Source organism: Zootoca vivipara, chromosome 9 (assembly GCF_963506605.1).
Source record: "Zootoca vivipara chromosome 9, rZooViv1.1, whole genome shotgun sequence".
Lineage (NCBI taxonomy): Eukaryota > Metazoa > Chordata > Lepidosauria > Squamata > Lacertidae > Zootoca > Zootoca vivipara.
The window spans coordinates 72566612-72584137 of record NC_083284.1 but is presented as its reverse complement, the minus strand read 5'-3'; the positions used below and the strand labels follow the sequence as shown (position 1 = coordinate 72584137).

General features: G+C 45.0%; 1 protein-coding gene across 1 annotated transcript in view; it reads left to right on the top strand.

Moving 5' to 3' along the window:
* CRMP1 (collapsin response mediator protein 1) overlaps positions 1–17526 on the top strand; it is a 37941-nt gene continuing 20415 nt past the window's right edge. Inside the window, exons 1-3 of the mRNA XM_035112043.2 lie at positions 1–381; positions 8415–8503; positions 14358–14542. Of these exons, the coding sequence (XP_034967934.2) occupies positions 1–381; positions 8415–8503; positions 14358–14542 (655 nt within the window). The remainder of the gene's footprint in view (positions 382–8414; positions 8504–14357; positions 14543–17526) is intronic.

Sequence of the window (17526 nt, the reverse complement as noted above, 5' to 3'; positions counted from 1 at the left end):
ATGGCCGAGAGGAAGAGGATATGGAACACGGAGGACGACCTGCCCGTTTACCTGGCCCGGCCGGGCACCACGGCACAGACGCCCCGGCAGAAGTACGGCGGCATGTTCGCCTCGGTCGAGGGCGCCTACGAGAACAAGACCATCGACTTCGACGCCTACAGCGTGGGCCGCAAGGGCTCGCGTACCCCGCGCAGCGGCAGCCGCCACGACCTGCTCGACGGCGCCGGCGGCGACAACTACAGCGAGACGGCCAGCGACGTCAGCGAGATCTCGGGCTCCGTGGTCAGCTCGCCCAGCGGCGACAGGGAGGCCCGGGCTTCCGGCGTGGAGATCCGCTACCCTCCCAGCAAGGAGCTGCTGCGGAGCGCCGACAATGGCAAGGTAAGCGCGGGGCTCCCCAGGCCCGAGGAGGCGCCGCCCGGCCTCCTCGCCGCTCCACACCTCCCGCCCTCGTCGCGGCTCCCCCTGCAGGGCTCGCTGCGGCTTTCTCGCTCGCGGAATTGGGGAGGAGACCCGCACGAGGCCTGGCAGCGCCGGCAGCAGCCAGCCCAACACCCAACGGCCTGCCTTTGCGCTCGAAGGCCAGGAGGATCTGCCTCGAAGGCAGCGCCCGAGATGGAGAGCGGAGAGCGGCGGGCTGGGTTCTCCGGGTCTGCAGTTTAGTTCTCTGGGGCAAATAATGTCTCTAGAGGAGGAATGCAGTGGGAAATGCGGTCATCGCGCTCTCTCTCGCTCATCAAATGTAACCTGGCCTTTAGCTAGCATGTCATGAATATACTGCAAAAAGTGTGTCCCCGCTGAAATCTGATTTTATTTGCTTCTCTATCTTGCTGTCGTCTCATAAGCAAAGGTCTCCGAGTGACAGTCAAAGCAATTTAAAATGCGAATTCAATAATACCCACAGTGCCCACTAATACAAAACAGCCATATCGTAATGATGGACCACATCAGAGAGGTCCAGAGGGGGATCTTGCCATCTGGACAGCCCAGGACCTCCCTACACACACTGCCCAGGCTTGTATCACTGGGAGGACGCTTCCATGCTGCTAATGCAGGGTTTTGACTTCACCCACGGAGCTGCAGTCCATTCTCTCTCAAGATAGGAGGCCAACAGCCAAGGATAGCCAACACTCCCCTTCCTTTGCAATTCTGGAAGAAAGCTATTCAGTGGAGGCTGCTCAGCTGGGGCAGTCAGGTACTAAGAACTCATTTGCAAATGCTCTGAATGTGAATGCCCTATGACTGAAATGTGTCAGTATCAGTTTCTTTCCCCTTGTTTGCTTACATCAACTTATGCCTGCACCGCTGCCATACATGTGTGTTGGGGAACTGTCTCTTTTAAAACACTGTATCTTACCTCTGTGGCTAACAGTTTTTAGGGAGTAGCTCAAGCAGTTGCAGGCCCTGCAAATTCAAGAAGTTTTGAATTCTGTAAAGTCAGACAGTTTTCATCTGGAGCTCTGGTTGTCCAGTTCCAGCTTTTCTGAGCTCATCAATGGGCAATGGCTTCTCTGCGCTCTGCTTGACCTTTCTTTCAGAATAGCTGAGCAGTTAGCTAATTTCTATTTGGAGTCACTGGAGCATCGAAACACTCGGTCAAGTTTGGTTATGGGGGTTAAAGGCGGGGGGGGGGACAACAACTAATGAGCTGATCAAGAAACCCGTCTTGATTGGCTGCCCAGTAACCTTTTGTTAAGGAAGAACATCTAGCTTTTAGTTGTCATGGCATGCAAGACTTGGGAAGGTTAGTTCACATACCCTACTATCATTCATATACATCCAGATATTTACAGTTATCTCCTCCCCCAAATGAAAAATCAAGTGTCTTTCAAGGATTTGATTAGAAATGGAAGTTATTGAAATAATGGCATTGTTTTATTATTGTACAAGAAAACTTGCTAGTGATTTGTGACCTGCTGACACCTGTATGTCTTCAGCTGTGCATTGCAATGAGCACTGGCAAGGGAAGACTGTAAAATTGTAGCAAAACCTTTTGAGCAAGGTCATTATTGGAATTCTTACAGATATTGAAGCCTTCAAAAATATATCACTTTTTCAAGCCCACAATTTGTTCTTCTTGGCATGTGGGGAATTAAAGGGAAAGATGTTCCCCACTATCCCTACTGGAACCCATTGTGACTGCAGTTAGCCAAGCTTATAACAGTCAAAACATCCCATAATCTGCTCACCAAATAGGCTGGTTGGACTTGCCTGCCATTGCCATGCACAATGATCCACCATCTAAATATCCAGGATCTGTTCTTCCCAATATTACAGACCCACTGAAATTAATGGACCTAAATTAATCATGTCCACCAACTTGAATGGGTCTAATCTGAGTAGGACTAGCACTGGATACAATCCTTTGCGTAGGATAATAAAGAATGTAATTCTGGGCATTCCACATCCCTCAGGCAGTAAGGGAAAGCAGGGATGGGAATGTTAGCTCTGGCCCCTTGTTGCCTTCCACAAGTTGGAGCAATAATTTCAGGATCAGGACTCTATCCATATATGCTTACCTCTCCTGATTTAGAACCCTAGAAAAATCAGGGTTCTAAATTTAAGATAACCAACCTGGTGCTATTAAAATATGGGAGGAATAAAAAGTGAACTGAGTTAATACTGCGGCCAAAGTACTAATTTTCAGATATGTCTTGAAGCTGGATATTACAGAACTGTGTTTTAAGAAGTGAATGAATGGCATGGGAGAGAGTTTGTCTCCCTCCTATATTCATAGCATGAAATTGTCATCAGTGAGCATCATATTGCTAGAAAAGTCATAGAGTAGCAGTCCTCAACTGATGTTTAGCTGCAACCATCATGACACATACACGCTAGCTACATGTGTCTCCTCAGCCCCATTGTTGTGGCCCATCATTTGAAATGGTTTTGCAGAAAACATGTGGTGGTTTATTTGGTTATTATAGTTATAACTAATTTTATTTGTGTGTACAGTACTGGTATATGCATTCCAGTAACTTGGTTCTGTGTGTTCAAAAGGGCAGCTTAAAAGCTCTTGCCGACAGAGGATGGCCTGTTTAGTTATCTTTTAGCTGAAAAGGCGGGAGGCTGTCCTGTTCCTTCGGATGCCCCTAGAGACAGTTGAAGAGGGTTGAAGGGGGCATATCTGCCTCTGATTTCCCCTCCAGTCTAATGTCTGGTCAAACTGGTTTCGCAGGGATGTGAACAATATCGGGTGATGATGATAGAAGATAATAATATCACCAGCCTCTTCCACACCTTTCAGGGCTGGCCCACCCCTAAGTCAGATCTAGCAGATCCTGAAGTTGATCTTTCTTTTCTCCCTCTCCCCTGCTTGTTCCTGATGAAGCTTTTGGGGCAGCTCTTCTTCCCGGGGGGGGGGAGGCGCCATTTTGGGGTTCGCCTCAGGGGCCCCCATATCTTGAGCCGGCCCTGACCATTTCCCCCTTTCTGCAGCCAGAACGAGCAGCGGAAGAATTCTGGGCGGGCGCCGTCCTACACCTGCCAGGACTCTTTAGTGGCCGGGACACAATGGCAGCGCCCACTCTCGGCCAGGCCCTCCCGGGGAAGGCGGAGGGAAGGCGCGGGCCTGGCGCGCTCCCTCCTGGAAAGGCGGCGCGCCAGGAGAGCAGAGGCGGCGGGTCCGAGGGGCCCTTTTCGCCGGCCGGGGGCCGAGCGGGAGGCGGCGTTTTCCGGCGCGAGAGGCAGGCCGGGTCCGAGGAAGCGCTTCCTGGGTGGTGAAGCGGACCCGGGCACCTGCAGCCACCGCAGCCGCCTCTAGACGGAGCTCGTCCTCCTCCAGTCCCGCGGGGGGAGCCGCTCAGTCGATCCGCCGCGCCCCTCCCCGCCTGCCTGCCTGCCTCCTCGGCCGGGGCCGCTGCGCTTTGTTGTGCCGCCGCCGGGCGCGCCCCTCTCCGCAGCCGGCGGCATGTCTGGCCACCAAGGCAAAAAGAGCATCCCGCGCATCACGGTGAGCAGCGCAGGCGCGGCCAACTCCGCGCGCGGCAGTTTCCCTTTGTCCGCTGGGGGGCGGGGGGGGGGCTAGGTAGGTAGTCACTTGGGGGCCAACGCCGCGTGTGCCGCCGCCGCTTGAGCGAGCCCTGAGGGCTCGGCGTGGAGAGGGCGAGCGGGCTCTAGGGACGCGACGGGACAGCAGCGCCCCTTCCTGGCTGCAGAGGCGCGGAGCCAGGCGGGCGAAGCAGAACAAAAGAGCGCGGGGAGCCGGGCGCGCGCGTGCAGGGCGCCCGGGCAAGAGGGCAAGCCGCCCCCGCGAGGCTGAGCACCTGCCGGGCCGGGGGGCGGGGCGGGGTGGAGTGTGTGTCTCCCGAATAGGATCCCACGATGGCGGGGTTTCCAAAGGGGCCTTAATGATAGAAGCAGCGCGGCTAAGAGCTCCGAGGGAGCTTGGATTGTCCATCGTGGAGGCGCCCTTGGTTTTCCGAAGCAGCCAGCCCGACATCACCCCCTGCAAAAGGCATTTGGGGCGCTTCCTTCTGTGCCCACCCCCGGCGGGCTGGAGTCAACCCCTTTAAAGGAAAACGGGAGCTATGTGCTTCCTCGCGCAGCGCCGGCGCAGGCCTCGGCGGATTCCCACGGAGCGCCACGAGGCTGTCAAAAGGTGGGCGGGAGCGCTCCTGCTGCGCGGCATAATCCTGCCACATGCTTACTTGGAAGTCATTCCCATTGTGTTCAATCAATGGGACTCACTCCCTGTAAGTGTGATTAGGGTCGCATGTTTGGATTTCTTTTAAAGGACAACACAGAGAAGGAAGAAATTCTGCGGCATAGGAAATTCTGAAGTGCCATTTGCAGACACACAAAAGGCTGCCTGCTGCTCTAGGGTGGGAGGCGGCGCATTGTGTAGGGCCTGCTATTCCCCGATAGAAACAGGGATGTGTGATACAGCGCGATGTCGCTGTAGCACCACGTGGAAATGGAAACGGAGAAGCTGTGGCTGCCCACAAGTTTCCCTCTGAAAATCCAGGTACTGTATTGCTGGGAGCAACCAGGAATCCATCCGGATATTATTATTATAAAATTTATATACCGCCCTATACCTGCAGGTCTCAGGGCGCTTCACAGTTTGTATTTTAAGCAATAAAGAATGTACAGTACTTGTTTCTCCTTGAGACTCCACCTGTTTATCCAGACACACAGGGTTGTGCAAACCTATTTTGTTAAGGATCTTGCTAGACTTCTCCATGTTTCATTAAAACTTATCAGATTTATAGCTTAAGAAAAAACCTTAACGTTTGCTTTAAATTTCCTTGTGGCAGTAACTGGTTTTAATGTGCAGAAGTGTGGATTGTCTATTTCCCCAAAACATTGATAAGTTTCCCCTCTGAAATCTGAAGAACCTCCAAACTTGTTTCAAATTGCATGTTAGGTGAAATTCTTGATTGCAACCCTGATCACAACATTAAGTAAGGGATAGTTGGGTCCAGGGACAAATTTGATTAGGAGTTAGTCCAACAAGTTGCCAGGAGCTTAATTGCATAAGGAAGATGCAAGAATCTTAGAACTGTCCAACAATATTAAGGCAGCAATTTTCAGTATTTGGAGGACATTCAACCCCACCAGCACCAAACTGGGCAATATTTCAACCCTCCCCCTCTTGCCCCCAACAGACATTTGGCATTTTCTGGCCATTGAACAGACTCGTTCCTTGTGGGGCTTTTGGAGATGACATCCCCCCCCCCCAAGGCACCAGAAGGAGTGAATACAGTATAGAGCAGGGAACCGGGTTAGTGCTAACTCCTAGCAGCCACTCAAAAAAACACCAACTGTTTATATGACAGCTACTTTTCACTGACAGAAAAACAGCATTTGAATAATTGTTTTGAACAAACCAATTAGGTGGAAAGAGAGGTGAGACAAACGAAGAGGTTCTAATCACATCCTCTTGATAAAACATGTGAATTTGAAGCACAGGGGGAAAGGCAGGGTCACTGGAGCAGCTTGGTTTATTTTAATGCACCTGCTCATGTCTTTTTAATGCACAAGCTTTTAGTCGGCAAACTTTCCCCTGCTGTTTATTTCTGTGTCAAGAAAGCCTTCACCAGCTAAAACTCTGCACACTAGACAGCCAGTCAAGATGCAGGAGCAGGTCCAGGAACCAAGGTGTTACACCAGTGAGAAGTCCAAGATCATCTGGAGCAGGCATCCCCAAACCGCAGCCCTCCAGATGTTTTGGCCTACAACTCCCATGATCCCTAGCTAACAGGACCAGTGGTCGGTGAAGATGGGAATTGTAGTCCAAAACATCTGGAGGGCCGAAGTTTGGGGATGCCTGATCTGGAGGGTCCTTGGGTGCCCACACTGACAGGGCTGTCTTAAGTATATCTGGCGCCGTGGTGCGATGGATGCCTCCGGTGCCCCCCGCCCCGTTTCCCAGTGCAGTGAGCGGGTGGGCGGGCGCAGCACAGCTGCCGTGAGCACAGCTGCGCGGCAGGCGGGCGGGTGTTGTGTGAAGCGCGGCTGCCGCAGGCGCAGCTACACAGCGCCCCTTGGCAGCCGGGCGCCCTGCGCCACCCAGACTTGCCAAAGCTTGTGGACTCTCTGAGTTTAACTGCTCCTCAGCCTTCACTACTGTTTCTCTGCTGCTGCAGTCTAGGAGTCAGGGAAATAGAGTTGCCCTATTTTTCCTGCCAGGTTCCCCGCGCCTTCAAAAGCTACATTACAACACACATCTGTGGGTATTTATTAAGTATGAGGTTTATTTTGAGCCACAGGGTGGTTGGAGTTCTTCAGGGAAAAGGGAAAAGGCTAACTCAAACAGGACAGTTGCAGGTAGGTACTCGTGTTGGTCTGAGTCGAAACAAAATAAAAAAATTCCTTCAGTAGCACCTTCAAGACCAACTAAGTTTTTATTTTGGTATGAGCTTTCGTGTGCATGCACACTTCATCAGATACAAACAGGACAATTAGGTGAACTGTTTCTATTACCCATTTTAGAATAGAACCAACAAATTCATATAGCTTTCTTATAATGGTTAGCTTCATCAGTATCTGAAAATTTAAACAGAGGTCCTTTATCCTGTCCAATGCTAAATGTAAATACACGAAACTTGTTAACATACCATATTTCTAGCACACATTATAAGCAAAATGATCAAGACTTATTTTAAGTTTAAAGGTGTGCTGGAATTTTTTGTTGTTGCCCAGTTACAAATTGGAGCCAAATTCTTGCAGAGTTGTACTTTGATTTAGCAACTCAGTGATTGCAAAGCTTATCTTGCCTATTTGAACTCCCAATAACAAAATTCAGGAAGAAAAAAAAAGTATTTGCAGGACAGGATTATCTGTTGTAGAGATGCTCACACATAACCTGGTTAAAAACTCATAATAATCAAATACTGAAAGTGTTTCTGGTTGGACAGTCGGAAAAATGTAGTAGACTCTATAAATAGCCCCTCTGACCAAACTAACTTTTGGAAAATAAAAAGGATATCAAAGAAATGTTTTTAACTGAGCAGGAGTTTTTCACTATTAAAGGAAAACATGGTGTCTTATAATCACCCATTTGTCAGAAGAATCCATTACAGAGGCTAGGGGGTCATACCTCTTGGATACAGAATAAGAAAAATTAATACATTCAGCAAATATACTGGCCACTTTGGGGTTTGGTAATGGGTTCTAAAAGATCTGTACTGGGAGAATGTTTTCTGGAATAAAAAATAAGTGTTAGCTTGAAGGTGGAATTGGGCAAAGAAGAGGATTTAGTCAGGGCCACCCACAATCATATAACCCCCACAGCCCTGCTCTGCACTATATCTCCTTTGGTGATGAACTGGTGCTGGTCCTGCTAAAAAAGCCAGTCTGTGAAGGCTCCTGGCACACTTTGGTGTTGAGAAAGGGGTGCTAATTGTGTTGGTATATGCTTGGTTGGAAATAATGTTGAACATTTCAGAATTTATTTCTCACAAGTTACCAGAGACACATTAGGTGGCTAAAACTTTGGAGTGTTTAGCTGTAAAGAAGTTGACTTTAAGTAGCAATGATGTAGTTTTCCACCCAGGAAATGTGACCTGAGAACAGCTATCCTAATCTAGGAACAGGTAGGTAGCCGTGTTGGTCTGAGTCGAAGCAAAATAAAAAAATTCCTTCAGTAGCACCTTAAAGACCAACTAAGTTTATATTTTGGTATGAGCTTTCGTGTGCATGCACACTTCTTCAGATACCTTCTTCAGATATCTGAAGAAGTGTGCATGCACACGAAAGCTCATACCAAAATATAAACTTAGTTGGTCTTTAAGGTGCTACTGAAGGAATTTTTTTATTCTAATCTAGGAAGTACAGCGGTGATATTGTACATGAAGATCATACTGCACTTGTCTTAAGACCATGTGCTGTTGATGGTTAACTACCGGTACTGTACATGTTTTTTAAGTAAGCTATTAGACCTAATTCTTTTTCTCCTTTCCCCCCTTCAGAGTGAACGCCTGCTCATTAAAGGTGGACGGATTATTAATGATGACCACTCCTTCTATGCAGATGTTTACCTGGAAGATGGGCTGATAAAGTTAGTTTTAAAACTTTGAACTTTCTGTGTACGTTTGGTGATGTAAGAGCTGCTAGCAACATTATGATGTACTAGCCTATTTAACATCTATAGTCAAAGCTACAGACTCCCCATCCGGTCTTTTCTGATATCAGTAGACTGGATTGATTCCAGCCCAAAGTTTCTGTTTGGGGGTATGTTCACATAATAATAATAATAATAATAATAATAATAATAATAATAATAATAATAAAAATAAAAAATAATAATAATATATTTATTTGTACCCCGCCCATCCGGTTGGGTTTGCCCAGCCACTCTGGGCGGTTTCCAACAGAGATTAAGATACATTAAAATATCACACATTAAAAACTTCCCTAAACAGGGCTGCCTTCAGATGTTTTCTAAATGTCAGGTAGTTGTTTATCTCTTTGACATCTGATGGGAGGGCATTCCACAGGGCGGGCGCCACTACTGAGAAGGCCCTCTGCAAGGTCAAACATGCACCCCTTCTGTGTTTCAAACTGCATTTCACAGCGTTGTTAACATTTTTTGGGGGGGGGGAGTTGTCTTCACCCAACAGACATGAACTTTTGTTGGGTTTTTTGAATAATCAAAGTTGCTTTTGAGCCAGTCTAATGTCAATACTGTCTGTTTAAGAAAAACAGGTGCCGGTAATTTCTGTTTAATTGCTCACAGGCGTGGGCTGTACTCCATGTATATAAGGCTCTGTTGGAAAGCATTTTGTGTGGTAGTTGTGTGGGAGGTTTGGAATATGGGTATGTAAAGTTGCTGGGAGAGAGCGCGTTTATCTTTAGTTTAAAGTCTCTTTCGAGTCAGTTTGTTTTTCTGTTAAAGAAAGCCAACCTTTTCTTTTTCTTCTGTATACTTTAAACGGTATACTGCTAGTCAGGGGTTTCATGCTAGGTTGGTCTATAAACTCTTGGTGGTGTATTTTAGCCAAGTCAACTTCTGTTTGCATATTTTGTTTTTCTATAAACTCTGCGTGAAGCGTACTTTGAAGGGCCACTGGGAAACCGGGGTATATGATTTATGTTAGCACTCTTAATACCCAGTGTTCCCCAATATTATTTCGCGATAACTTTTTGGTTTCTCTGCCCCTGCAACATCTGCCCTCCCAAACTCACCTGTGCATGTATGATGGGTGTTAGGATTTGTTCACATTAACCACTTCTTCTGCATCCAGTTTTTTAGTTAGATTGAAGCTGGCTTGAGCAAGATGCCATGTGAATGTGACTTAAAAAAAACTTTCAGTGGGAGCAGAGTGGTAAGTGGTAAGTGAACATGCCCTTAGTTATAGGCATCCATCTGTCTTGAGAGACATTGGAGTGTGTAAAACGCTGTGTTAGCAAGCACCAAAGTGACCTCCCTGGGATGCAAGCCTGGGCAGTGTGTATTGAAGTCCTGGGCTGCCCAGAGGACAAGACCCCCTTTTCAGCCTTGCTAATGTGGTCCTAAGGAAAGCAGAACAATATATTTGGCTCAAGTTGGGCTGCAGGAGTTTCTGGAAGGAGGAGTTCAAGGCGCCACCCAACCATCTTGGGGACTCCCTTCTGCATTTGTCTAGGGTTTGCTCCTTAGGCTTTTCTTCTCCTGAAGATTTCCCACAAGGCACCAGAGGTTTAGGATCAGAGTTTTCCTTCTCCTAAGTGGGCTACCTTCCCAGGTTGATGAGCCCCATCTGTCCCGTCCCCCCCATTTCCCCCTACAATGCATGCAAAAACCACCACCTTGACCATTGAAACCCACCATTGGTCTTGTCCACCCCATCCACTGGAGCCTGTCTTCGCATGCAAGGGGAAGCCCCTAACTCAATGGATTTGAGCCCCACCGGCTGCCCTGGTTTAGCTGGCTAGTCAAAGCTGTTTCCCGGGGTGTGGCCACTGTCACATGCTAACAGCTTACAGCAGACACACATGAAAGGGTGCAGTGTGAGGACCAAAGATGGACAAACTACCCAGAAGTAGCACAACCTCTGGTGGGGGACACATGCCCTTAGTATAGTGTAGAAATCACAGCATAAAAGCTGTGTACTTCCAGTCAAAGAATTTCCATGATGCATAGAAGGGGCTTAGCTGTTTTAAAAGGATGTCCCCATGGGAAACTACTGATTTGGATGTAAATTTGACACTATGATGGCCAAACTAGACATGCCTTGGTGTGTGTTGGGGGAGGGGATGTTTATCAGAGAAATAGCAGAAAATAAAGTAAGAAATTGCAAGAGGTATAGATTTTTTTTTAAAAAAATATCTTATTTGCTGTGGTCCAGTTTATTACTGGTTGGGAGTGGGTTGCAATCTTCTTTTTTGTAAAATAAATTTTATTAATTTTCAATTACAGAAATCCAGTATGCGCCAAATTATATTAATACCAAATAACCCAATTCAGATACAAATCAATGACATAGCCCAGGGATGGCCGAAGTTGGCCCTCCAGCTGTTTTGGGACTACACTTCCCATAATCCCTGACCACTGGTCCTGTTAGCTAGGGATGATGGGAGTTGTAGTCCCAAAACAGCCGGAGGGCCAACTTTGGCCATCACTGACCAATTTGGTGTGGCTTCCCAAGTGCTGTACTTCAGGGTCTGATTCCCTTTAATTCTGCCTCCAAACTGTTGCTCATACCAAATACAAGCCATTCTTGAAAAAATCCCTTATACCACAGCTACAATGATTAACTTTAATTCGCATTAACACATATAGTAATTTGGAAATCCGCAAATGAAGCTCTCCTGCAATCTTCTGAATGGATCTTGTTTTTGTGCTCTGCATAGTAATGTGACACACACATTGCTGGGCCTCTTGGACTGGTTTTGTAACAACAATTGCCTGCCACCCTCAAGCCCATTCCCTTCATATTTCTTCTATCTGCACATGTGTGTGCTTTATGTATAATTGGGTCAGGGTGGATAAAAATCAATGATTTTTTAAAAAATTATTTAAAAAATCAGATTTTTTAAAATTTAAATTGGATTTTTTTAAATAAAATGCTTTTTGAGGAAAATATATTACCATCCAAAGGTTATTCCATCATGAAATAAAGATTAGTTTTTTTAATTATGTAGAATGTTTAATTTTTTGGGTAAAAGTATATGTTTAAATTTTTGGGTAAATAAGTTCCATTAATCCATTCACAATGTCATGCTCTTCCAGAGGTTTTTGTAAGATTATTGGGCAGTTTCTCTGCCTACAAGATATTATCACATATGCTTGGTTTACTTTTGCAGTTCTCAAAACTGAATTTGACTCAACAGAGATTACATGCCTCTTCTTCACAGCAAAAATGTTATAACATGAACAGAGTTGAGAAAAAACCTTAATCCTATTGTTCTACAAACCTATGAATACAGAAACAACCCCTTCAGTGCTAAGTTTCAAGAAGTTCAGTGAATAGAATAGAAACAATATTTTTCTGATTGTTTGGAGTGGACAGTATTTAAGTTTTTCATGTGTAGGCTGGGCTGACAGTTTCTTAAAATATACTGTATATATTTTGTTTTTGTTTAGCCAAATTAGTTAACAAACATGGATGTTTGTTTAAGCAAATAACATATGCTGTAATGTCATTGTTTCAGTTGAATAAATCTATTTAAATTGTTATTATTAAGGTAATGATTATTTTTCTCCTTCCTAAGTACAACAGTAAAATTGTCCAAATATGAATGATTAACCTATTAAACTGGGGATAAAAAACTAATATGAAAAGTTGTTATTCTAAAAATCTTCATCTACTTGCATATTAAAGTTATACCAGCAAGAATTAGTCTTTATGTAGAAAACTATGATTTAAATCAAGCCTTACTGACTAGTGATTTAAATCGTGATTTAAATCGTGATTTAAATCAGTTTGATTTAAATCAAATCCACCCTGAATTGGGTGTTAATCCTCTTGAGGATTAACACTTTTATGTAGCTCTGCTGAAGCAGCTTCAGCCCATGAAAGCTTATGCCACATAAATTTGCGAGTGCTGGCTCGTGTTTTTTCTGCAACAGGCTAATACAGAATTTGAAGGACATGGCATTCATATGCTTTGATATTAGAATTTCTCATTCACTTTATCTTAAACTGAGGAAGCTCTTGCATTTTCTAAACGTAAGTTAACTGCAGGGGGGCAAATCAATCCGCTGATGTTTCTAGTATTCGTGGTTGGTCATAGCTCTTCCCCTTAGGAAGTATACTATGAGCAGATTCATATATAAGGCCTTTGCTGCTGCTCCTGCTGCACCACTGGGAGCTAAGCCATGATTTGTTTAGGTTGTTGTCTGAATTGAGGCTCATAGTTTGTCTTGCTCCAGGTAAAGGATGAGCTGTAAACCCAAAAATGAGTTTTGGTTGCAGCTCATGGGGTGTCTGGAGTGATACAAGCCACAGTCCTGGATTCTGTGGAAAGTTTTCCGTTTCATATGTTCATTAGTAAATAATGCCAGTTGCAGATACAGTCTTAGGCAAGCTTGGAAGCTTCAAGGTTGTTAGTGAACAGAAACAAATAAACATACTAAATTAAATCACCCTCTAAGGCACCAGTAAATTTTCTGATGCAAAACTGTTTCGTTTCGTTTCTGCAGATTAGTGTAATTTTCTAGAAAACTTTTCAGTATGGATTTTTTCCAGAGAAAATCCTTTAGTGCTTTAGTGTGAGATCTCCAGCCAAACTAGCCTTCCACTTAGCAAAATTTGCAGTATTTGATATTGACCCAATTTTTTTGTAAACCACAGTGATGCAGTGATGCTCAAAAGAATGTGGAGAGTGTTTCATGTGTGTGGAATGACTGAGCTGGATTCTTGTAAACCTTTTAGATGTTTTCTTAAAATCAAGCAGTATATAAAATTCTGTTAGATAAGATAAATGAAATTTCATTTCTTTGTTCTCTAAATCAGTGGTTCACAATTAGCTAAGTACTGTGCACTCACTGTTTTTCAAGCCCCCTCCTTTAGAAATTTGTGATATCTCTATGGCAGTTTTTGTTATGTGAATGGTGCCACAGGCTCCCTGGGTGGGTTACACGGAATCCCTGAGGTTCACAGGCCACCAATCGGGAACCACATCTAAATGTTTAATTGGCATGGCTGAAGCTTGTTCAGCCACCCCACATCTGCATAGCTCTTGTTTCACTGTAGCACTGCCTACAGGCAACCGTTTCCATGGGGTTCCAGGGTGTACCTTTAGCTCTAGATTCTAAGTTCTGATACATCTTTAAAATGTTCATGATTCCTGCATTGCAGAGGGTTGGACTACATGACCCTCGAGATCCCTTCAGACTCTACAATCCTGTGATTCTGTGATTCTTCTATGGTACCATAAGAGCCAATTTGGGGAAATGTATGAGAGGGACAGTGGGAGAGAGGTTTGCAAGAAGCAACTGACAACTTTAATCAATTATATTATCACAAGAACTATACAACCCAAATAGCTCTTCAAACTTCACAAAGGCATGGTCAATTTGCACCATTCTTCCATTGCCAACATTTGTGTTATGATTCGAATATTTTGGAACTGCATCTCAGGTTTGGGCTGGCTGTGATATTCTTTCTCGTAGTGGACATAGAAATAGCTTCACTGTGGTGTAAGGAAAGGTACAGTATATGACACAAGCAGTTTGCAGGAATTCTAAGCAGCGTAAAGACCAGCCCATGAGATACTGTGGCTACACTTCCATTTGCAGGATCTGTGATTGCAAAATGCATGCAAAATGCAGTGAGATCTATTGGGATGCAGGATGCTGTATGATCACTTGTTAGACCCTAATATGTACATGATTCAACTGGAGTTGGGGTTTATATTTGAAACCTTCAAGATTGTTGTCAATGTTTCTAGACAATAGAACCAAAATAGCCCTTCTCCCTTTTCGTCAGACAAATAGGAGAGAATTTGATTGTTCCTGGTGGAGTGAAGACCATTGAGACTAATGGGCTTATGGTTATTCCTGGAGGCATCGATGTCAATACTTACCTGCAGAAGCCCTCTCGAGGCATGGTGGCTATTGATGATTTCTATCATGGCACAAAGGCAGCTCTAGGAGGAGGCACTACCACGATCAGTAAGTACTGGAAATGCCCAGCACTTCATAATGAGGACGTTTCCCATTCACAGAAGCATTAGAGAAAGCTTTAGTTTCATATGGCACAGGAGAGCAAACAAGCAAGTCCAGACTCCTCTCCCTATAAAAGATGGTAATAGCTGAAGCTTCAGTGGCTGTAATGATACGTGCAAATGGGTTATCTAGACTGAAGGAAAACAAACTGCTGATGAATGAAAACATTAGATATTTAACTGGATATGTTGTTGTTGTTGTTGTTGTTTCAATTTATTAGTCCCTTGCCACATACTGTAACTCTCCAAGTGACTTCAAAAAATTGAAAGCTTAAAGAATGCAAAAAAACCCCTGTCACAGATGGGGTGTTGGCTACTCCCGAGTAAGCACTCCACACATCCTCTGGATTTTCATAGTTTTATTGTGCATGCTATATACAGTGGTGAGATGTCTCAAATCATGTCTGCTCTGCATGGGGCAGAAGCCCACAATGGCGTCTCGTGGGCTTTGACCCCCCTTTTAAGACTGGGCATCCAAACGCCCCTCCTCCTTGCTCTATGGGTCCTCCGTGGTCCCAAACCAGGCTCCTGAGGTGCCGTTCTCCCTCCTCCCTCCTTTCCAGCCCCTGCTGAAGCTAGCTCCTCCCCTGCTTCCCTGCTACCAACCTGGAGCTGAGCCACCAGGACTCTGCAGAGCCCTGGACCCGTCTTAACCCTTCCTGTTCCTGATTTGAACTCCCCGACTTGCTGCTGCTCTCCCATCTGATGGAAGTAAGCAGAGTGGGCTGCTCTCTGCAAGCCCTCTCTCTTACACCCCCGAAAAAGAACAATGTAGTACAATAGTAACCATACCTGCCCTGGGACCATAGGGTGAAGGGGAAGGAAGGAAGGAATAAATAAAATCTATAAAAGAAATCTATCGAATCAGCAGCAAAAACACTCTATTAAAAGACAGCAAAATAAAACAGGCAGCGACCATTTTGCACGGAGTTTCCATTCCCAGCCCCCGCATGTGTTGGCAGAGAGCGTATAAGAGTGCCCCACCCCTTTCCCCGTTCTGAGTCTCTGAAAGGACCCGCACATCAGTGATCATGAGTCAATTGGAAACGCCGAAAATGGTCGCCACTGGTAGTAGTTGTAGTAGTAATAATAATAATAATCATTATCCATCGAATGCCTGGGAGAATAGATAAGTTTTTACTTAGCATAGGGATGGCGTTAGCAGTTAAGTGATGGAGCAGGGTGGACCTCACTGGGGAGAGCTTTCCAAACTTCCATGAGAGGCATAGCTGTCAAGTTTTCCCTTTTCTTGTGAGGAAGCCTAGTCAGCATAGGGAAATTTCCCTTTAAAAGGGGGAGAACTTGACAGCTATGATGAGAGGAGCACCCAGAGAAGGGCCCTGGGCAAAAACCAGAGGGTCTGGCTAGGTTCAAATCATGAGAGGGGTTTGAAAAGATATTTGGGCTGTGAGCCATATAGAGATTTAAGGTTAAATCACCACTTTGAATGTAGCTTGGAAATGAACTGGCAGCCCCTGCGGCTGAGTCAAGGGCCGGTGCCACGTGATCCGTTTGCCCTAAACCTCTTAGCAATCAGGTGGGTGCATTCGATGCTGCCTAGTTTCCGAATCATCTTCAGAGGCACCCCTGTGTAAAGCACATAGCAGTAATCCAGAGGGACGCTGTCTAGTAGAGCATCCTGCATGCCACTCAACTGGACAGGAGAGCCATCCTCTAGCAGCATCTCAGTCTTGTCTAGATTAAACTTCAATCCACTGGTCCTCATTCAGTCCCTTGTGACCAGGCAACAGTTCAGCACATCCGCTGCCTCACCTGCAGAAGATGAAAATGAGAAACAGAGCTGGCTGTCCTCAAGATACTGCTAACAATACGCTCCAAAACTGAGTATGACCCCCACTTAGCAGTTTTAGTGTCATAACGTCAGTAAAACACTTTACATTTCATCTTAGTGTGTGATCACACCGGCTTTGGCTGGTTTACTTGTGGCCCTGTACAGAAAATTTGAGCTTAGCTCAGTGCTACATCCTCTGTATCACTGTAATACAGGTGAAACTCGGAAAATTAGAATATCATCGAAAAGTGCTTCTATTTCAGGAATGCAACTTATTTTTTATTTTAATTTTAATTTTTACAAATGCTTTCTTTTGGAAATTCCACAGTAATAAAACAAATAGAAACAATAATGCAAAAATAAACATTGCTATTACATTTCATTAATTACATTCCATTTATAATTGACCCACCTAATGACAAATAATTACAATTACAACAAATAAAGGCTTGACATATCTTGCTTTGCATGTCATGCATCTGTCTCATATATTGGTTTCACCTTTTAAGTTGTATTACTGAAATAAATGCACTTTTCGATGATATTCTAATTTTCTGAGTTTCACCTGTATGCTCCTTATGGGACTGTTTTTTAAAGACTGTTAGGAAACCAGTTGGTACAGAAGATAGCAACAAGAAGGCTGATACGGGCCAAGGGTTCAGAACATATTGTGCCACCTCTGCACAGGTTACTGCAGTTGCCTGTTTGTTTCTGGGCCCAGTTTAAAGTTCTGGATTTGGCCTTTAGAGCCCTAAGTGATTCAGTACCAAGTTATCTGAAGGGCCACCTGCATCTATATGAGCTTTCCTGGGCTTTCAGATCTGCTTCTGAGGCCCTGCATTAGTCCGATGGGTACCAGGTACAGGGCCTTTCAAGTGGTAGCCCTGTAGTTATGAATGCTCTCCCTTGGAAAGTATGAGTGACCACATCTTTGGAAATGTCTAAGAAACTACTAAAACGTTTTGTTTCTGTCTTTTTATTAGCTGCTGTTGCTTAAAAAAATATTCTAATGCTTTAGTGGCTATTGTTCAGTTTTAAGCAGGTATAATGCCTTGTTGTTGTTGTTGTTGTTGTTAAGTCATACATTTTCGGCACAGTCTTGAAGTGGCCATTGCACCCTAAAAAGTAACATATAAATC